Below are 23,678 nucleotides of genomic sequence, written 5' to 3' on the forward strand. Positions count from 1 at the left end.
CCTACTGTCCTACTCTGTCTTGCTCTAGGTTCTGTCCTTTGATATGCAGCAGACATTGGTCTGGTTTATCCTGTTTGTGGGTGTTGTTCCTGTCTTTTCTTATGTAGCGTTAAGCCACTGGGGCTGCTAAAGCAAGTTAGCTTTATGGCATCTTAGTGTAACTTTTGTTTGAGGCTAAATTAACAGACCCCATCAACAGATCTCACAATGTGCTTAAGTGGTGATACTTTGATGCTGGATAAGTGAGATATATACATGTCCCACTTCACCTCAATACTTTTGAAACAGTTGCTTCTCATATCTGCAATCTAATGATCAATTTATTTTCACAAATATTTATGATACAAATATCATAAAGAAACTAAAAAAGGCATTTAATTGCAGGATTTGGTGTAGCAAGCACCACGTTATATTAACACTAATTAGCAGATGGAGTAGTTGGTGTAACAATGTAAAATTTCATGGCATAAGTCTCAGTAGCCCCTTCATAGTTGCAAAAGATAATGTTAATCTTGACAAATTAATCCAATTAAGTTCAATTAAGGAAATGAGCATTCAATTGAAATGCATTCCTAAAGGTCTTTCAGGTCTCCACAAGAGTTGGGAGATCTATTTATGCACAGTAAAAAAATACATTTTAAAGAAAGTTTCTGAATCTTAGCAGTTCCTTCTAAAACTCAGTGACCCATCTCACAGGAAAAATTATTATTAATAATCAGCATACGATTCTGACAATCAAGTTCTCAAAGACAGAACAGTCAGAGGTTGATGGTCAACCTGGAATATATAAATGGCTGCAAATGACAGATTAAAGTTTAAGCAGAGTGATCATTTTGGTCTATAAGATCATATATTTGTTCAGATGTGTGGTGTCGTCACAGTGTTTTTCTCACCATGACCAGAATGCACAGTACACAACCTGATATTATCTGAGATAATACCAGCTCAACTTGCCAGAGGGTTTCCAGATCCTATGTCCGCCTTCAGGTTCAGGTTACTCATCAAACATTTGTCTGCTTAGGGATCTTAAAAAGGAGATTTCCACATAAAAGGATTTGAAAACAAACTTGAAATTAGCTCTTTTTCAAAACACTTCAAATTTATTATGTAATGTGAATTTAACAACATAGAGAACCATGCACATTTAAAATTAACATGTGTGTATAGCAAGGGAGAAGAGAGAGCTGCTGGCATGGCAAATCCTTAGAAAACTGATGGGTGTTGTAGTGAATAGATCCCAGGGCACTGTACATACAAATTCCACTTGGGTCTACCTAATGTTCCTCTTTAAATCAACTGGTGAAGCAAGTTCTTACTTCTTCACCTGATCTGCTGTATAGACAATCTGCTACTGCAGTGGCTTCCCCCTTGGAAGATTGCTTATACATGTGAGGAATTACTGTTGTCAATCAATTTGAATTATGTCTCCACCATCACCAATTGTTCTATTACTTCCCCTGCCTGTGCTCATTTTGGCCCTATGCTATATCACCTATAGAATTGAAACACTGATACAATTATTTTCTTTAAAGACTATACTGTAAACAGGTGCCGTCCTTCGGATGAGACGTAAAACCGAGGTCCTGACTCTCTGTGGTCATTAAAAATCCCAGGGCGCTTCTCGAAAAGAGTAGGGGTGTAACCCCGGTGTCCTGGCCAAATTTCCAATTGGCCCTTACTAATCATGGCCTCCTAATAATCCCCCTCTATGAATTGGCTACATTACTCTGCTCTCCTCCCCACTGATAGCTGATGTGTGGTGAGCGTTCTGGCGCACTATGGCTGCCGTCGCATCATCCAGGTGGATGCTGCACATTGGTGGTGGTGGAGGGGAGTCCCCATTACCTGTAAAGCGCTTTGAGTGGAGTGTCCAGAAAAGCGCTATATAAGTGTAAGCAATTATTATTATTATTATTATTATTTAATGGCTTTAGGTTCAACATGAAAATGGCAAAGAAAGAGCTTTTCAATTGTATTTATTTTTTCCATCAGCTTGTACATTAAATATTAAATACATATAATGTAGTTATACATTTCATAATGCTGATGAAAGTCTATCTTGAATAATCTTCTGGGCCTGTGCTTGGAATTATATACAAATTATTCTGTTTGTGTAGTAAGACTCAATTTTCCACAGCTAGCAATACAGAGCTCAGAACCTGCAAAGATTGTACTCATCTTTGATAGTCTCTTGACAACCCTGTGCTATCCAGGCAGTATAGTAACATAAATCCATTCCATCTCTTATTTGTATTTATTTGGTCAATTATAATACATATTCATACATTCACAAATAAAAACATTTGAGGAGTTGAAATAATTTTCATTATACTGTATGTCTAGATACCTATGACACTTATTTCTGTGGTCAAACGTTTGTTTCTCCTAAATATTTAGTTATTCCTGTTGTTTTCTTAATTGGCCAATACAGGGCACAGAACAGAGCAAAGACGAGGTCGTACTCGATGAGACTTACTAAAAGCAGTTATTTTTTTTCCTGACGTCAAAAAGGAAGCCCCAAGAGACGGAGTAAAACAAGCGAGAACAAAACCTGCAACTATACAGCACTGACGTAATTCTTTGAAAACTATGACATTTTAAACGAATTCCTATCTATAAACAAATAAGACAAATTCACATTGAAGGTTTTTACTTTATGTTGCTAATAACATTTAACCGTCCACTTGCAGCCTTATACTGTAAATCCATTTAGTTTCTCTCATGTTCCTGTATATACACATAGTGCGCTTCCCCCATTCGTTGCTTGTTTGAGTCAGAAGCCAGAGCATTTTCAGATAGAGGGTTTCCACAGCGCGACCCGAGAGATGATGGACCCTTTCTCCGCCCCAATCCTCGCTGTTTCTTACCGGTAGCTGTCCATCTTATGGAAGGATACAGATAATATCTATAATCAATAATAATAAAACATTTTGAAGCTTTTACCAATATTTAGTTAAATCTCACATTTTTCGGTTTTAAACCTTTTAATTTTGCGCAATGTAATTCGAAAGGACTGAAACATAATTGATATTGGCTGATAATATTATATATTAGTAATAATATTTTTCAAATAATATTATTTAACTTGTACTGCCTTTTACATGTTCCAGTATACTGGTTTACTGATTAAACGCTATAATCACAGCAACACAAATACACACGCAAGAGATACATTGTAACATTGGACTGAATAGGCGAGTCCATTCAGTTTACTTATCTCTTAATGCTATTTTTCTTTTTCTCCACTGTCTAAATTAAAGTAAATAATATTAGGAATGGTATAAATAAACATACACAAACGAAATGAAAGCAATCTGAAATTTGTGTCACGTCTATACCGGTTAATTATTATCCTTGTGATGTCAGAGCGCTTAGGTGCCCACTTTAATCGCCTGAATTCCGGTCTGTCGAGTCAATGTGTGAGTGTGTGGCTTGTCCTTCAGTCCTGTCTCTGTTTTTGTATTTTGTTATTTGCAGTCTATTTTCTGAATATATTTTTGTTTTCTTATTACGCACTGTACACATACAGGATTTAGTACATCCTTAAGACTATACGCACGAAATGGAATGCAGGGTGCTATCGATTCAGAGTCATGTTGTCAGAGGATACGTTGGTAACAAATCTGCTTCTTTCCCGTTGCAGGTAAGTGCTAATTTTTTTGCTTTTCTTTCCTTTGGTATTACAGTATTTGATTTTCATTATATGAATGTCTCTGTGAAGCACACCAGTACTCGAAGAAGAGAAAACACGTTTTGGAGTGGGTAAGTAAAGGTCACATGGTTAACTACCCTTTAGCCGTCTTATGGCTGTGAATGTAAATTGGATACAGTGCAATTACAGCCTGGGCATCTTAACCGTACACGGGTGAGTTTTGGGAATATTTTATTTTAAAACCTACAGATGCCATTACTGCAGCAATCTCAGTTTTACAAAAGCGGTGTGTGGTAGAGATCTCTGAATTGCCTGCTGAGATTAACATCAAGCGAAAAGTTACTCTCAGCACTTTAACTAGAATGTAAAAACTAAATTTCATATTTCATAATTGTTTCAAATAATGTATCCTGCCTCAGTGCCCTAGCTCACACAGTTCATGTTGATACCTGTCCGCCAGAGGTACTGTACGTGCAACATAATTACTACATCATGTTCTACCAAGCTCTGTCACTGTCACTCCTGCAGATGGACACAGATCAGTAAAAGAGACTGCACTCAAGGGCTCTTTAAGACGTCAAAAATAAAAACATTCGCAGAGCCTGTCTAAGAAGGTGGTAAATATAACTAGCTATTCAGTCTACGTAGCTGCTTTTTAATTTTTAGAAAGACAGCTTCACCATTTCCTGAGACGTCATGCTGAATGTCGACGAACCAGCGATAAGACGTTTCGAGGGTTTTACTAAAAAGAGCAGTTTCGCAGCTTATTTTATCAATAGTTGTGGACCGCCTTTGCTAAAATAACATGAGGTAGCCCAGAGTCAGTGAAAAGTAGGGTATATTTTTATTATTAGCATCTGGTTTCATTATTACATAATATGATTGCGAGCATCATCCTCGACATTGTTAATATTCGTGTTAGCACATTTTGAGTTTCGGAGAATCTTTGTTGTCTTACAAAACTGTGTTCCTGACTTCTTGGTAATAAAAGATTCGAGGGTACTGGTCGTTAGTCTCCAGGCTTAATTCTTATAATTTTTCCATCATCAACAATTGTTCTAGTGTGCGCAGCTGCTATAAGAATGTCTATTATATTTAATGTCTCCTGTCCTATGTGAAGGCACTTTCTGAAATATAAGTGGCATTTTTTTTGCTATTGTCATTGAGATGAAGTGCTGTATAGTAGCCTGCAGTTTCCTTTTAACTGAGTGTTGTACATTTCAGGGAAAAAGTTCAAATTGTGTTTTTGGAATAAGGTTGTTGCAGAAATAACAATAGCTGCAAAGTATCAAAAGTATCTTAAGTCAAATTATACACATTTTCCAAAAAGTGAACCAACAACAGAAGTAAAAGAGAAAAGGTGGTTGTTAGAAACTCTTATCAGAGACACTGCAGATGAGATATGCATCAAGGACCCTGAGTTGATAACAGTATGCTGTTTTCCTGGAACAAAGGTTACTGACATTGTCCAGTGAGCAGACAGGTTCCTAACAAAGTCGGATAAAAATCAGTTGTTGCTGTCCATGTTAGAAAACTACATTCAAATGCATTAAAATTGGATGCAGATACTTGTGGGTTAAAATTAAAAACAGACCCAAGGAAAAAACAAACTTTTGTAGAAACAGATAATTAAATGTAAATGCTTAAATGACAGGGGTGTTAGAATCAAAATACAAACACAACTACACCATCAGCAGGTAACTATAATGCAGTAGGAATCACAGAAATTAGTTAGGGAAGATATTAGAGGTGAAGAACTACAATAGTTTACATTAAAATGAGCAAACAGGCATCAGCACTTAACATACATGGTCAAGCGTCTCCTTCCCCTTTCTTACAATAATGTCTTGAGTATTTTAACAAACGTAATTGTATCTCTTTATTCTTTAACAGGTGAAACTACTAGGGTGTGTGATTTATATGCTTTAAGTGCTTTTTTTAAATCAATCTCTGATACAAGCCACACACACTAAAAAGGGTTTAAGTCTGGGCCATGTCACCAGCCAGCTGTGTCCCAGATTCTTAACATGGTGGCAAATGGGTGAGAGACATTTGTTGGTCAAATACGTTAAAACACATGTTTTATTGTGAAATAAAAGGAAAGCCCATGATGGTTATATGGTTGATGGTTATAAGCGCAAGTTCAAGACTTGCGCTTTCCTCCTTACCCTGCTGTCTAACACAGTCTTTTGTTGTGTCTGTTTATTCCCCGAGGTGCTGGGGTTTGAAGTGGACTCCATTAACTCTGTGCAGTTCTCCAACCATACAGGTACAATGTCACTATGTGAAGTAATTCTTTTTTTCTGGCTTGCATTTAATTCATATGGTTTGCAACATCATACTTTATGTTCTGTTCTCTCCCTTTTATATAGATATAAATATATCTATATCTTTTTTATATATAAATATATAAAAAAAATGTTTATTTGCAACAACAGCCCATTCACCGCATCAGTAATTGTCCATTTGGTCAACTCTTGTTGCTTGCATGAGATGTGGGAACCTGGTAACTTTACACATGGTTGAAAATTCAGTTTCATAATGTTAGCGATACATAAAGATTGCAAATAATTGTAAGAGTTCAAGTCTTTACAAGACATTATTGAACACAGGATTATATTCTGCCTAATAATAATAACCGGTAATGAAGGTAATGAAGTGTCAAGTCAGGTGAGCCTGAGAATGTAAAAGTCGACACAAAACCTAAAAGGAAGACAGAGCAGAGTCCAGGATAGGAATAATGTTAGCACTTGCACACAACCTTGTCAGAATTCTGACTTGCTGAAAAGCTTGTCAACACAACATTGCACATAGTTTGGCGATACTTCTGAAGTGGTAGAATGATGTTTTTACAATATAGCCATATCACCCTGCAAATCACAACTGGCAACCCACTGTGAGCCTGGATGAGAGACCTCCTGAGAAAAACCAAGGTTGCTGCTGGAAGAGGTGTTAGTGAGGCCAGTTAGAGGTGCTCATCCTGTGGTCTGTGTGGGTTCTAATGCCCCAGTATAGTGACAAGGACTAACAGAGGTCCTGGCTCTGTGTGCTCATTAGAAATCCCAGATGTTTCTCGAAAAGAGTAGGGGTGTTACCCCGGGAAACATTTCCCATTGGCCTTTACCAATCATGGCCTCCTATGAATCCCCATCTACTAATTTGCTTCATCACTCTGTTCTCCTCCCCACTGATAGCTGGTGTGTGGTGAGGGTACTGGTGCACTATGGCTGCTGTCACGTCATCCAGGTGGGGCTACACATTGGTGGTGGTTGAGGGGAGTCCCCATTACCTGTTAAGTGCTTTGAGTGGAGTGTCCAGAAAAGCACTATATAAGTATAAGGAATTACTTCTATATATTAGCCTGCTTTATTACTTCATCATCTCTCAATAGCATTTCTGAAGACTCCCAAGGGAGGCTCTTCTGTGAGCCTGTGCTTGGAGCTTGGATTCCCCTTTACCACGGCCCTAAAACCTCAGGACCACAGCATATCAGATGTTATACATGTTGAGATAAAAGCAGCATAAACACTACTTTTTGAAGCAATTTCTTTTGTGCGATTAAAGGTGGTCGAACTTCATTTTTATTATGAGATGGTATGGTCTCTTAAAAATGGAAAATATTTCCTTCACAGCGTATATTATAGTTTGAAAACGTCGGCCACGTCAATTGAATACATAAACTAAGATTACAATTCCCAATGTGCCACACACACAAAGTACATGAAGTAATTAATTTCATAGATATAATGTAATAATATTTCTTTATTAGCCCTATACAATTTCTTGCATTAGGAATGCGTCTTTTCGCATACCCCAGCTTTTCTCCATGGAGACACAGACACAGAGACAGGGAGAGAAGCTTGGGGTCAGAGCCCAGGGTCTGCCATTGTACGGCGCCCCTGGAGCAGTTAGGTGCCCAACGGAGTAGGATTCCTCTGCCGGCCGCGGGATTTGAACCGGCAACCTTCCAGTCACAGGCGCAGATCCTTAGCCACAGAGCCACCGCTCCGCCCTTTATGCCAAAACAATAGTGTGTGAGTCTGTGAACTTCAGAATGATCAGTATACTGTGTGTATAAACATACTGTATATAGAGTAAATAAAACCTACGGTATCGTACTGTAATGTCATTACATTACAGTATGTGTGAAATATATTTTTCATGATCAAAATCTTGTTTCATAATTACTTGTTGCTGTCGCATTCACAACATATATAATAATAAGCTTTTATTTTGCTTTTTAAAACATCCCTACTTTCTTGAGGTCTTGGGAAAGGTATAATAGTTAAACCCATTGAAAAGGACAACTGTAGAGAAAGTTAGTCTTCTCTGTTGAACGTGTGTTGTCAAAATGTCAGAATCTGGGTATAGAAGAATGACAAAAATAAAGGTTTTATTTACTATGTAAAATTGACATCCAGCTTATTTTAATGTTATGAAGTTCTGTGTGTTGGAGACTTTCAAAACTATCAAGTTAGACAGACATTTTGTCTCTTTATTAGTCTATAACTTGACAAATAGTTATAACATTTTTGTGATTTAAATAATTTTCAGTAGTGCCACCCCTGATCAAACCAAAGCATCCAAGTATCACCTACAAGTCATCTTCTCATAGGAACCCCAGAAAATCTCAATGACCAACATGAATGCACGTGCGTGCACACACTCATATACACATATAATAAATATTATAATAAACTTTATTTGATATAGTGCCTTTCAAGGTGGCTTCTTGTTATAGAATGACAACAGGAACAACAATAATTAAACAATAAAAAAGCACCATTTCAGTGAGAGGGGTGAGCCTGTTTAGTCGAGCAAAGCCGATGTGAATTCATTGGTCGAGCCTTGATACAATTCACAATTGATATGACTCACACGAGTCTAACAGATTTTAAATTTGTCAGGCATTTTCTTGACTGCCAAGGCCTCGTGGTGGATGCTGCAGTGCGTCCACTTCATATCTGGAGCAACCTCTCTAATTTGTGCAACTACATTCATTCAGAAGCTGACATATGTGCTCTCCTGTAGTTTCTGTTGGTAGTGGCTCATAGAACAGAAAGTCCTCATGGCACATACCCTCAAACTCGTATCTAACGTAAATGAGCAAATTGGCCAAATCAAAGGCATCTTACAGACTCATCTAATTGCAGTGAAAGCATCTCCTCATCTTGGAGCGCTCTATAAGCGTACTTTTGACATCATCTGCCATATCAATTAATTCTACGAGTGACTGTGTCTTTCAAAGGGGGCAGCAGGTTGAGCTGCTTAACAGCTTTTTCTCCACACATAATACGTGTCAGCTCTTTTGCCAACAGTAAATAAGGTTCTTCACAAGTAGTGTGGGGCTTTCCTGCTTTAGCAATCCGCAAACTTGCATTTTTCCCCCGTTTCTGTTTCAGAAGTCCGTCTCAGAAGTTAATAAAAGTTATTTCATGGGCATGGGAGCGAAACACAGAGACGCTTGGTGTATTTTTCTCAAATTAACCTAGAACAGTTCTTAAATATTTTTCTGTTATCTATCACGCTTTCCTGTGGTCACGAGATTGCCAACGTTCACGGTACGCATTTCTATGGTTTCCTGTGCTTACAACATTGGCATTGTTCCAAAATCACGCACATTCTCCTACCTCCCTATTTGCTGGAGATACGTTTTTTAAAATACAATTGGCCGCATTCGTTCGTAGCATGCATTTCTATGCTTTCCTGTACTTACAAGATTGGCGGTGTTCCAAAATTACGCACATTCTCCTACCTCCTTATTTGCTGGAGATACAAATACAATTTTAAGTACAATTGGTCTCTTACTTTCGTAGCACGCATTCCTATAGAATGGTATGGAATTACATTGTAGCTCTTGTGTCCACTTGTGTCCAAGTATTAGTGCATGCTGTATTGTAGTACGTGGGCTGCGTGTTCGACACGTATTAAAATAGAAAATATGAAAACCTGTCCCGATTTTTCAGTGCACACAACAAAGTTCCAGGGTCATATGGCATACCAGCTGGTGGTGATCCACAAGTGGTACGCATACCATAGTTTGAGAACCAATTTTATAGAGATATTAAATGAATGTGAACTCTTAATGAATATATAGAATTAATATCCTAAATGAAGACTTCCCACACATAAAAAGGGATTTGAACTCAGATTATTTGATATTTAACAAATCACCACATATTCTTGTGTGCAAAAGTAAATTAAATTTCAGTCAGTAACTTGTGGCACCTCCTTTAGAAGCAATAACTTCACGCAGTCACCTCCTATAACCTCTGACATCTTGCTTGAGGGATTTTTTCCCACTCCTCTTGACAACACTCCCCCAGCTCTGTAAGGTTTGAAGGATTTCTTGCATGAACAGCCTTGCATGAACTCTTGAGGTCCTGCCACAGCACTTCAGTAAGATTCAGGTCAGGGTTGGCCATTCCGGAACACAGAACCTCTGCTTCCTAAGCCATTCTTTAGTGGACTTGAATGTTTAGGATCGTTGTCTTGTTGAAACATCCACTTTGTGCCCAGCTTGAGTTTTTGAACTGATGGCCTGACATTCTTCTCAAGAATTCCTTGATATTTCTCAGAATTCAATATTGCCTCAATGATGTCAAGTTGCCCAGGGCCAGAGTAAGAAAAACAGGCCCCACTAATACCTCTTCCAGCAGCAACCTTAGTTTTTCCCAGGAGGTCTCCTATCCAGGTACTAACCAGGCTCACACTTGCTTAGCTTCAGTGGGCTGCCAATTGTGAGTTGCAGGGTGAATGGCTTGTTCTGTATGTATGTTTCTGCAGTTTCACATCAAAAATACAAAACATTTGCAAAACCTTTGGTTTCACAAAAATTGTGAAAATATCATGCTTTTAACCTGGGAATGCTCAATGACAGGGTGTTGGACTTGATCTTTCCAAAATACTGTACATTGCAGGTTCTCCTTTGTACTAATTAATTTGCACAAAGGAGGAGTGTGATATGTTTTATCAGTGAAAATGCAAAAACATTGCTGGGGGTAATATTATTACATATATTTCAAATATAAATATATTGGGAAAATATCATTTATAAAATTAATTATTGTGTTTAAACACAATGTTATCTTGTTTAAACAATACTTTTTTTCTCTGTGGTGATAATAGACTTCTTTACCTCTGCGAGTCCCATCAAAGACAAATATTTACATTACTTTTGGATTTTGTGAGTGGCATTTATGAATTTTGTTAAAGCTTTTTTTTATTTTTAAAGAGTCTGTTTAAATTGGAACACAAATGTCTCCCCACCAAGCAAATCTGTACTGTAGGGTTTAATTTGCCACATGAATTAAACAATTCGGGACATTCACTTGCTAATGAATTCTATGAATATCCAGATATCCATACTGTACATCATCTACAGTGTTAGTGCCATTTATTTAGGATAATTACCATTGTTCTTTAAGCAGTCATTAAAATAACTGTTGCATACCTCAACATTTTAACATCAAATCGCAATATTAACAAGTTAAACATGTGGATCTAAATGTTTTCGAAATATTGTTAAGACAAAGTTACTTGTAATTCTATATGCTATATGTAAATAATCAAATGATAATTCTATTATTGTTATACAATATTGTGACCTATTTCATTTGTTAGCAACATAGTAACAACATCCTGTCTGAACAATGTAATCATTGTATTTCATTAAATTGACGCTAGTATGCATAAAGTATGATTAGTACAGGAAAGTACATTAACAATAAGTATTTAATACTGATTTAATAGTGTTTGGATCTGTCTGACAACCAGACACAGCTATGGTGCCATCTGGCAGTTTTATAAGGTAGTGCAGTGCTTCATCAGATTATTAAAAAAAAACAGTAACATAAAGTTCTCTGTGACATCATGGTACCAGCCAGGATATACCTACTGACATCTTGCACATTCTAGATGGCTACATCTATAATGCAGGGATTCTCTACAGGAAAAGCTCAGGCCAGGTTAATGTTATACAGCATGTTATTGTTATCCCCCCCCCATCACCACAATTATCTGACCGCTAGCTTACTGTACTAATTACTGAATTAGTACAGTTTCCCTGCAGGATAATTACTAAATTACTGTGCAAGCTTAGGAGCTAACTATCTGTCTTATTATTCTAACTAAGTAATATTATCCTGACCAAAACAACTAGTTTGATAATATAGCATTCATCAAAGATCTAGGCTACCCATGATGATGACAGGAATAGCTACAGGTGTGAGAAAAGTTTGAACCCTTTGGAATTATCTGGATTTCTGCATTAATGGCTCTTAAGTCATAATAATAAATAAAGCCTTATTTAACAAACAACACACTCAACATTTTACATTGCCATATATTTATTGAACAAATGGTTTAAACAATCAAGGTCATTGATGGAAAAAGTATGTGAACCTCTAGGATAATGACATCTTAAAAAGAGGGTAATTGTCAGGTATTCCAATCAATGAGTCACGTGTTCCAATCAATTCAGGTGTGGGTTTGACGTGCCCTGCCATATAAAAAATCACACAATTGTGGTTATCTGCTCTTCACAACGGAGTTTTGTTGAAGTGCAATATGGCCTGATCAAAAGAGATTTCAGAGGACCTCAGAAGATGAGTTGTTGAAGCTCATAAGACTGGAAGGATTTCTGAAGACTTGGGCCTCCATCAGTTCACAGTCAGGCAGATAGTTTACAAGTGGAAGACATTCAGCACCATTGCTACTCTCCCTAGCAGTGGGCATCCTACAAAGATCAGTGCAAGGGCACGCCGTACAATCCTAAAACAGGTGATAAAGAACCCTAGGATGACTGCTAAGGATCTGCAGACATCTCTTGCACTTGATAACTTCATGAGTCTACTATAAAAAAAACACTGAACGAGAGTGGTATTCATGGGAGTTTACCATGTAGGAAACCACTGCTCTCCAAAAAAAAACATTGCTACCCATCTCATGTTTACTAAATACCATCTGGATGTTCCACAGCACTACTGGAACAATGTTCTTTGGACCGATGAGACAAAAGTTGAACTTTTGGGTAAATGTACACAGAATTCTGTTTGGAGTGTAGTGTGCTCTCTGAAGGCACCAGTTCTGTAGGGTTTGGGGATTTACTGGGACAAATATTAATTGTAGCAGTAAATCACAAAATTGATTCTTTTGATGGCTTTAGAATCCAACCATGCGACATAACTCAAACAACGCACACACACAGGTACTAATACACGAGGATACATTTATTAATACATAGAATATGCATGTAAAACTAACAGATCTTATCGAGAGGGTTATCAGAATACAAAAGGTATATATTCAGTCAGTTACAAAGAGTTACATCTATCAAGAGGACATACGTTCAGTATATCATTCATTTAGACCGTTTCATAAATGCACTTGGTTATAACTTCTACATTAGATACTCAAAACAAGTACATAACTCTTAGGAATTAAATTGATATCAACTGGTTGGGATAACAATTAAATTCTCGAGCTGTAATGCATTGAAGTTGAATACTTATCCAATCTCTGGGGATTCAGATCTCCTGTGGACTCAAAGAAACAGTTGTAGGCTGTTGCTGTCCAATCTGCGCTCTCTGGCTGCGTGCTAGGCTGTGCTGTGCGGCTTGCGACGGTGCGCTGCTGATGCTCACTGGCCGGCTAGTTAGAGTTGGCTTTAACTAGCAAAGTTTGTGCACAGGAGAAAAGATGACTGTGGGTCCCAGCAAGTCAGGAAGAGGACCGGTTCGTTCCTGATGAAGAGCTAGTTCTGAATAGTGATTCAGCTGTCCACAGTTCTGACCTGTTCATGAGGCTTGCTGCTGGTGCTAACCTCGGGTGGATCCTCTGGTTACTCTCTGGCAACCTCTGCTCTAGACTCTTAGAACAAAGGAAAGTTCTGGCATTCGGACACACTGGCCGTTCCATGGTTGTCCGGGCTGAGTCTCAGGATGGTCAGGAGGCGCGCTGCGAGAATGTCCTGCCCTTGGGAGCCTTCTGCTCCTGGGCCGTCCTGCCCTGGAATTCTCCTTTGAATTCCCTTTAGAAAAGTCCACAGAATTCTCCACTGAATCTCTGCTACAGGCTCTCTGTGTTGCCTGTTTTGACCTGGAGGAACTTCAGCTCATGATTGGCTGAAAGTTCCATGGGCATCAGAGTCCCACGTGGGTTACTCGGCCCTACCAGTCCCTGATTGGTTGATCAAGGTGAGATATGAGTCACTTACTCCTGACACTTAGGAATGCAGTCCAGATGTCCATCTGGCACTCCCTAGGCAGATAGGTGCCAATGGATGACCATTGATCATGATAGCCAGGCTTAGCTAAGTGCATCCCCTTCTGGGAGCTTGTTCCTTATCAAAAGAAAACATCTTAAATCAGCCTGCATGAATACTTTCTCTATGGCTGCACCACAGAGATGGAGGGTGAGATGGGGCCTCCTTTAGGACAGCATACTAACGCTTAATTCTGTCTTATTAACAAGCATTGCCGCTACAGGAGAAAACAAAACACTGCATACCAACACCAAAACCTCATCTGAACTGTGAAGTATGGTGGAGGGAGTATAATGGTGTGGGGCTGCTTTGCTGCCTCAGGGCCTGGATGGCTTGCAAACATTGAGTGACCAATGAATTTCAAGTTATAGCGGGAAATTCTACAGCAGAATATCAGGGCGTCTGTCTGTGAACTAAAATTTAAAAGAAGTTTGGTCATTCAACATGACAATGATGCAAAACAAAGAAGTTAATCAACAACAGATTGGCTTAAACAGAAGAAATTCTGTATTTTAGAATGGCCAAGTCAGAGTCCTGACCTTAATCCCATTGAAATGTGTGATCTGAAGCAGGCCGTTCAAGAAAGACATCCCAAACATATACACGAACTGAATCTGTTTTGTGTAGAGAAATGGGCCAAAATACCTTCTAACTGCACAGATCTGATCAGCAGCTACAGAAAGCATTTGGTTGAGGTTATTGCCAATAAAGGAGGTTCCACTAGTTACTAAATATAAGGGTTCACACACTTTTTGACCTTGATTGTTTGAACCTTATAAAGGTTCAATAAAGATATGACAATGTAAAATGTTGTGTGTTTTGTTTGTTTAATAAGATCTGATCACATTTTAGGGGCCATTCATCCAGAAATCCATATACTGTACAATAAGTCCTAAGGGTTCACAAAATGTTTCTCACAACTGTATGTGCTTGAAATCTGTTGCTATTTGCATCAAGTCATTATTGTATCTTCTATTTGCTATTGAGGCACTATTATTTTGCAATCATTGAGACGATGTCTTTTTTCACTTTGCAAATTAAGTGCTCTCTACTCCCTTTATTATACTTTGGAAATTGTTTCTTGCCATCTTTGGCAAGCGATGAAGAAACACAGTATTTGTCTTTGATCCAATACTCAGCTGCGATGAAACCTGTTTTTTTCCTGCATATTACAGATATAGCTCAAGGTTATAAAACTGTTTCTAAAAATGTGTGAAATGTTCTGTGGAAAATTGTGATTGCATATTATTTGTATGGTTTATTTTTTTCATATATATAAAACACAATGTTTAACAGAACTGCAGCTCTCTAGAACAATTTTAAAATTGTATGTCCATTGCTTCATGTTTTAATCAACTTACACTTGATGCAAATGCATTTCAGATTGAGATGTGAGACCATGACATTTAAATCCAACGTGTGAGACTGGAGAACTGTGCAATAACGTTCCCTCGTTGCTGATTACAGGCAAATTATTTTTCAGTGTATAAGTATAAAAAACATTATATCAATATGGATACTTGTGTACATTTTGTTGCTGCTCATACGTTTGATTGGCCAGGTGGTGCTGATTATTGGCGCGACCTGTATACAATTGTGGGAAACCCTGTATGGCTTAGTGTCTTGATATGTAGGTCCTGACTTAGATTGCAATGGTTGCAGCAACATGGTTGGTGATGTTATCAGAAAACCAGTTTTAATGGAGAGAGGGGAGAGGAGTGTTGAGAGGGTGTCTGTGAACTTTGTACACACTTTTTCTGCAAATGCAGCAGTATTTTATAAGGTGGACATGCAGAAGTGGTTTGAACTGGAGTGGAAAAATGCTGGACACAAGGCCTACTATGTAGTTCTATACAGTGTTATATAGGAATGCATGCTACACAACTAACAGATTGTATTAAAAGAAGATATATTTGGCAAATAGGGAAGAAGAAGATGAGCGTAATCCTGGAATGCTGCCGATCTGATAAGCACAGGGAAACGTTATAGATAACAGAAAAATCTTGAAGTGCAGTTCTGTTTTTTTTAGAAAAATATGTTTAGCATATCTGTGTTTCGGTCTCATGCACATGTAATAAATACCCCTTTTTTTAGATGGATTCCTGACTATCTTTTAAGGGGAAGCAGAAACGTTTCTCTAACATGAGAGAGTGAGAAAATGTAAAAGTTGTGCAGTACCTCTTAAACTACAAAATCATGGTTGGTAATTGGTTATGACGCTAAAAATAAAACTTTAAAGGTGGCTTCTCAACAGCAACAAAAAATACACGATAAGAATACACAGTTAGAGGAGAAAGTAGATGGTGGAGATTGATACAGTAAGAGCAGAGGAGTAAAGAACAGAACCGGTTAAGTAAAGGCTCTTCTGAAGAAGAAGGTTTTGAGTCTAGATTTGAAGTTTAGAGAAGGCGACTCTCTGATATCCTTATGGATAAAGTTCCAGAGCTTTGGGGCACAATAAGTGAAGACACTATCACCCATAGAGTGTAGACATGCTTGGGAGACAGATAGGAGGACAGAATTAGAAGAGTTGCGAGGTGGGGAGTAGGGTGATAATAGCTCAGACAGGTACTGAGGTGCCAAGCCATACAGAGCCTTATAGTTGAGCATGAGGATTTTGAAGTCGACACAAAACATGACAGGAAGCCAGTCCAAGGACTCCAGGATAGGAGTAATGTGATCACTTGTCCTAGACCTGGCCTGGATTCTGGTTGCCAGTTTTTTGACATACTGGAGTTTGTTTAATGTGGATTTAGAAACCCCAGCAAGTATAGCATTACAGAAGTCAATTTGGGAGAAGACAAATATGTTGATCAGCTTTTCAGCCACGGTAACTGATAATATAGGGTGTAGTCTAGCAATATTTCTGAGGTGGAAGAAAGGTGTTTTAACAATATGCTGCACATGTTGGTTGAATGTCGAGCCTAAATCAAATATCACTGCCAAGGTTTTCAATTTAGTCTGAAGCTCAAGTACAGTACCATCCACAGATAGTTACAGCATTGGCTTTACAATGTTAATGGGGGGTGCCAATAAGCATGACTTGTCACAGTTTAGATGAAAGAAATTTTGAGTCATGATGTTATCAGATGTAGTGTTTTCCTCCACTCCCCAGTTTCCTGACTGGTTGGTCATCATTTGAGTGATTTACCATGACCTCTGACCCATGGTCATAGTAAAGAGGTTTTTCCTTCATGAGTACCAGATTGAAAGGAGCCATGTTGGACTATTTATCTTAGGGAGGTTGAGACTGGACACAGTTTATGATATCCTGGTCTGTATTACAGACTTGAGATATGCTGCTTATCAGAGAGGCCCCTTTCAGCTTCATTACTAGTACTTTACACAGAGGTCTAACCCTAGGCCTGCTAGGGGTATTGTCTGGTCATGGCTACAGAATGAATCTTGGAAATCTTTAATAAAACTTAATTTTAAGTGTAATGATATACCTTGCTGCTACACTAGGATAATGTTCTGTCACTTTTTTGAAGTATCTCATACTAAATTTGATTTCTAACAATCATTAACAGGGCGCTAGTTACATTGACCAAAGGCAGAAATGGTGGATTGAAATACTCACCATAAATCTTTACCATGGAGGAAAGCTGGAGGTTGAAATGTTGTATCCATTGGTGCTGGAGTATCAAACTCATTTCACAATTTTAAAGGACTCCGTTAGTGAAGATTATGCATTAAGGATAAAAACAGCAAATTTCATTTTTACAGTAAGTGATTTAGCTTGCTTACTATTTCCTTGCCAGATGTTACAGACTGCTGAAATTATTTATTTTTAGCCCAGCTCAAAATGTAAAATTGGCAAATAAATTTGATTAAAATATGGGTACAACTCAGATTATCACTAATTTCATTATCATGGGGGGAGTGGGGGATTAGAATGGACTTTTCTCTAGAAATCATTACCACAGGAGGATTTCGGGAGAAAGAATGAGCTGTCTATAGTGTTAGAAGAGTTTGCTGCACCTAATTATTTAGACTTTCTTGTAGCAACTCCACACAAGTCAGCTAGTTTCCCCAGGATACATTTTTAAATAATTTTAGTTATGAGAACAACATTCCACAGCCTTTTCCAGCATACACTTAATGTTTTCATGAGAATGCATGAATTCTGTAAGATTAGAGTCATATGGTTTGTGGAGCACCTAAAAGTTTGCAGTGTTGTCAGAGTCACATTTCTCTGTTGTAAGGCTATGTGTAATGTGCAGTGTTGACACTAGCAGCTTTTTGATTTTTCTCTTTACATTACATTATTTTTTGCACACCAAATTCAATTTAGAAGCAATTTCATTTTGTAATGATGGTCTGGAGAGTACCACTCTTACACAACATGTCATTTTGTGTAAAATAATTGTGTGGTACAACAGCATTCCTCCTGTGAATGGATGCATGACACTCAAGTGGACCATTCTGCATAATTAATTCTTAAATGAAAAAAAAAGAATATTATGTTCATGAGTGGCATCTGAGTAGATATAGGTATGTACTGTATATGTGTACATTTAATTTCACACAAAAACTCCCCAGTTTGTATTTCTTGTGTCATAAGTAGGTATATGTTCAGGCGGCCCCTGATATATATCTGGTTTAGGTACCAGAAAGACACATTGTATAGTGAAATGGAGGTTTTAGGACAGTAAGAGCAGAAACTTTGCCCATTTGCTTAAAGTAGGGAGCTTTTCCTATAAGAATTAATATAATAGAGTTGTAAATTAGAGCAGGGTTCAGCAAGCTACAGCACACATCCTGCAGAGCTATTGTTATTAGATTTTGCACATACTGTACTGTAGTGGCTTTGAAACCATACAGCATCATAAATCATAGCATTGTCAATTTTTAAATTAAATTAAACTAAATGTATTCAAAGGAGTTTTTTATTGTAACCTTTTTAAAATAAAAAAACAGTTCAAAGACATTTAAAGTTACAATCCATCTTTTGAGGTACTTATTTAAAAAGGTTAGAATAGCAACTTACTAGCTGCATTAAAAGACCGATGTTCTACTATTTTGATTCAGAACCAATACAGTACATTTACATTGAAAAGTACCAGGGAATTGAACTATAGGGTCACTAAGTTTGAGTACGCTTACAGAGTGCTAAAGAATGAGACCAGGTCTACCATACATTAGTAAAAAACTCATCAATCAAGTTGTCAAACAGGTTTCCTGAAAAGTCTTTGAATTAGAAAATAAACACTTTGCTTGCTTGGAAAGGGAGACAATGATTCATATTTTGTCTTAATGATAATTATACCATCTAAACCAGTGGTTCTCAAAGTTCTATGGTCTGCGGACCACTTACACCAAGTCACAGATTTCATAAGACCACCTATGCCTATGTCCACTTCTTGGCCTGTAAAATTCATCACCTATGAATGTACTAAAAATAACTAATATTGAATTAAATTTGCTGAAAAGTACTAATATTTTTACAAACAATGCTGCATATTTTGCAGATGTTTTTATTACTTAAAAAGTTAATATGAAGAATGGAGCTGCTTTTGTTGAGCAATCAGAAGTGATATCTGCATCCAAGATGGACATATCACATGTCCAGACAAATACATCACATCTGGCACACTTTCTGCTTCCTTGCACATCACATTTATCAATCTGTTGGAATTAGAATTACAGCACTGCTGATATGGTTCACAAATTACCTCACCTGCATTTTCACTTCTATTCTGCATTTTGCTTGCACTTGCCCTGTCACTATCCTCACTATATTTGCGTTTCAGAGTCCCAGATTTGAGCCAGTGCTCCATAATAACCCTTCTGCTTCAACTGCTTCTTTAAATTACACCTTGAACTTAAAATCTTGAAGTAAGATATTCAAAAGTACGAACAAAATGGTATGAACAATAATTGGTATATATTAAGAGGTCAATAAAATAATTGGTATACAATAAAAGGTCGAACCACACTCACATATCAAAACATAAACAGCGTAACCACGCGATCATGACAACTAGTGATGCGCGGGTTGACTCGTTCAAAAAGAGATTTTAGATCGGGTTGGGCGGTTGCGGGTTGATATATGACCAAAAGCAAAATATTGCAGAAAACCGATTGTTTGTATCCTAAATTAAAGTGTCTTTAAGGTGTTAATAATAATAATTGTTTACACTTATATAGCGCTTTTCAGGACACTCTACTCAAAGCACTTTGCGGGTAATGGGAACTCCCCTCCACCACCACCAATGTGCAGCATCCACCTGGATGATGCGACGGCAGCCATAGTGCACCAGTTCGCTCACCGCACACCCCTACTCTTTTCGAAAGACACCCTGGGATTTTTAATGACCACAGAGAGTCACGACTTCGGTTTTACGTCTCATCCGAAGGACGGCGCCTGTTTACAGTATAGTGTCCCTGTCTCTATACTGGGGCATTAGGATCCACATGGACCGCAGGGTGAGCGCCCCCTGCTGGCCCCACTAACACCTCTTCCAGAGCTTCAGTGGGTTGCCAGTTGTGAGTTGCAGGGTGATATGGCTGGTGGCTATAATTGGTAAAGGCCAATGGGAAATTTGTCCAGGACGTTGGGTCCTGACATTTTGCTACATTTAAGCCCCAATTGGTTGTATCACAAAGCAAAGTGGGAGAAAACGTAAGCAAACAGTGTATTACAAAGAAAACAATACAGTAATGGCAACCTCGTTAGAGCAGACAGGACAACTCCAGAACAGTGAGATAAAAATAAAGAAGAGAGAGTGATAAAAGAGCCAGGTGGGAGACGTTTGGCAACCTAGTCAGCACAACAGAAGAAAAAAGTACAGGTTACGTTATCTGCATCAATTGTGAGGCACTTTACAAAAATGACAGTCACAAGACTAGGCTACTTTAGTCTGTTTAAAACAAGGAATCTGGGTATGCTGTTTCAATAAATGTTGATTAAATGAATGTTCGAATATTGATCAGTGTAATTTCCAATGGAGCAGGTTCGGACTGGCTTCGGGTCAGTACTTTTATCATTTTAAATCAGGTTAGGCGAGTGAATGTAAAAAAAAGCTGACGTGCATCACTAATAACAATAGACTGCTGCAGGGCTGCAAGGACTTCGTGGTGCATAAAACTAAACACTGAAGCGATAGGCGCAGATGGGGGAATGAAGAGGTGAGGTGGTCCCCCATAACTCAAGCTTCATTAAACCACAAAGGCAACAGAAGGGTACAGCCAAGGAGAATGAATGGAAACTTTGCCCTTTCGGCAGACCCTCAAGCCAGCCAAGCCTGCGCTTGTGCTCACCCCAGTACTGACACACACAATCCCCTTAACGGCTCATGAAACTCCGATACCTATAATCAACACACAAGTCCCTCCTCCCACTATTTACAGCTTGCAGTTGTTAACAGTGCTCCTAGGGGGAGCTCTTTCGTAGCGATCACTACAAAATTCTTTCCTCTGACATAAACAGCACAGAAAGATGATTAGGTCAGCCCGAGGACCACCTGGTGCAGGCTCCCGGACCACTGGTGGTCCATGGACCACACTTTGAGAACCACTTCTATCTAAACAATAGAAGGAAACCAAAAAATAATGTTGCACTCAGCCCAGATTGTTGATTTATCAACCTTTTAAATAAAGTTCCATTATCTTGCAAATGCACCTATCTCTGTGACAGTGCACCCTTTGTAATAAGACTGTTTTGAATGTTCCATAATCACTTTGGGGTGTGAAGTTTGAGTTTCTTTTTTTGAAACTTCAATAGTATCTCAACAAAACCGCTTTTAGATGTTAAACTTGCGTTTTGTTGTGGGGGATTTGTGAATTTTTTATAGGCTTAAGTTTATTTATTGTTTAAACACACCTGTGGTGTGCAGCATATTTTATGTATCTAAGGGATAATAATGATCTGGATATTGAAATCAGCAGTTCAATAGAGATAATAATAAAATAAAGCCAGTTCCAGTTGCTTAATCTTGCCCACTTCACACTGCTCCCAATCAAAGCAATCAGTACTTGGCCCAGCATGTTGATTAATCAACCTTTAAGTCTTGCAGTATTTTACAAGTCATCTTGGCGACATTTCCTGGGCGTTTGTCTCAATATACAGTATATTAGTGTGTTCCATTCAAAGAAGAAAACACCCTCAGATTCCCTCATCTATATAGATACTTTATTGTTCACTACCGTGGAAACTTGTCTTTGGCTTCTCCCATAAACTTACAAAACACACAAGCAAACATAAAATCACATGAAGCACATGCAATCACAACAATAGTATGTGATACATAAATAAATGGTATACAAATAGGGGAGACTATATTTACATACATTAATTGAACAGAGGGGACAAAGACTTCTTATAAATGTTCTTATTTGAATTTGGTACCCTATCCTATCTCACTGATGGGAGAATTATGAATTGAGAATGGAGTGGGTGTGTGGAATCAGCTGTGATGTTCCTTGCCATTCTGAGGTACTGTAATATGATAATATAATTTAAGCTGAGCTGGGGATGCTGTTTCCTAATTGTTTTTCCTGCCACTTCCACAATTCTGGACAGACACTGATTTGCTTTCTTATAAATGTCGTCTATATTCTCAGTTTACCACAGCCTCTGATCAATGTGTTCCCAGATATTTAAAATTCTCCACAACCTCTTCAGACTGACCATTGAGTACTACTGTCTGCAAAAAGTGGTTTTACCATTGAAAAGAAGCTCTTTAGTCTTGGTCACATTTATTTTTAATGCCTTTTTATTCTTGATTGGCACCATTTTTCAAGGATACTGTTCAAAGTTGGTTTGCTAACCTACAGGTTGGTCCTTTAAACAGAGTCCCACAAGAACCATGTCATCTGCATATTTAATCAGACTGGCTGTGCTACTCTTAATCTGCAGCTCATACAGCATGTGTGTAAGAACAGATTTGGTGACAGTACACAACCCTGAGGAGCACTTGTATTTAAAACCAATTTGTCTAAGATACACTGTTCGTGTGGACTCTCTGAAGTCAATCTGTAAGGAAGTCTTTGATCCAGCGTTTAACATTCCCATTCACATTTCAGTCAAAAAGATGTTTTAAAAGAATATGAATTTTTATACTGTTAAAAGAAGAGCTAAAATCAATGAAGAGAGCTTGCACAAGCGTTTGAGTGTTGAAGGCGCTTGGCTATGGGATCAACTAAAGTAAGTGTTGCGTGCTCTGTCTCCCTGCATGCACTCTAAGCAAATTGTAGTGGATCCAAGACATCCATTATTAATGACATAAGGTGGTTACTTACAACTCTTTGCATACATTTGGCTAAGAGACAGGTGAGAGCCACAGGTCTTAATTTTTTGAGTAATTTAGCCCCTGGCTTTTCTGGAATAGGTACAACCGTAGATACCTTCCATGTGTCAGACACGGTATGGACCTTAAGCAAGAACTGAAAACACTGGGTTAAAACACCATTAAGTTGGCTAACACAGACTTTTAGCACTTTCCCCCTTAAACCATCAGGTCCTGGTGCTTTGTTTGTTTTGGAGCGTGCTAGACATGCAGCTACTTCCTGTTCTGATAATTGTATGGGTGGGCATATGGGAATTTTGTCACACACCTCCTCACTTTTGCTTTTTCTAGTCTGTGGAGTCTGTAAATCAATCTGTACTGTTTGTCAGAACAAACCACACACTTTTGCTTAGTAGATGAAATACGTCCAAAATTAACAAGGTACTCTTGCGCCTGAAAATAAAAGGAAATGGGAAGTCAACAAGAAACAATTTAGAACATTTGCCTTCAATTGAATTGAATCAGGAGAGGG

General features: G+C 38.2%; 1 protein-coding gene and 1 long non-coding RNA gene across 3 annotated transcripts in view; one reads left to right on the forward strand and one right to left on the reverse strand.

The window, feature by feature from the left end:
• Positions 1–1,960: 1,960 nt before the first annotated feature.
• Positions 1,961–3,365, reverse strand: LOC148676365 (uncharacterized). Its single transcript, XR_015926567.1, has 2 exons — positions 3,295–3,365; positions 1,961–2,905 (listed from the first exon to the last, which is right to left on the reverse strand). It is a non-coding gene; the product is annotated as an uncharacterized LOC148676365 (long non-coding RNA).
• The window catches only part of pdxka (pyridoxal (pyridoxine, vitamin B6) kinase a), a 134,722-nt gene continuing 113,888 nt past the window's right edge, over positions 2,845–23,678 (forward strand). The window contains exons 1-3 of one of the 2 annotated variants that reach the window (XM_088607346.1): positions 2,845–2,869; positions 3,530–3,643; positions 5,867–5,921. In XM_088607346.1, coding sequence (XP_088463472.1) covers positions 3,563–3,643; positions 5,867–5,921 — 136 coding nt within the window. In that variant the 5' untranslated portion in view covers positions 2,845–2,869; positions 3,530–3,562. Of the gene's footprint in view, positions 2,870–3,348; positions 3,420–3,529; positions 3,644–5,866; positions 5,922–23,678 lie in introns of those variants that run through there. The other variant, XM_088607338.1, reaches the window with a different exon arrangement.

Source organism: Lepisosteus platostomus, chromosome 2 (genome assembly GCF_059453375.1).
Source record: "Lepisosteus platostomus isolate fLepPlt1 chromosome 2, fLepPlt1.hap1, whole genome shotgun sequence".
Lineage (NCBI taxonomy): Eukaryota > Metazoa > Chordata > Actinopteri > Semionotiformes > Lepisosteidae > Lepisosteus > Lepisosteus platostomus.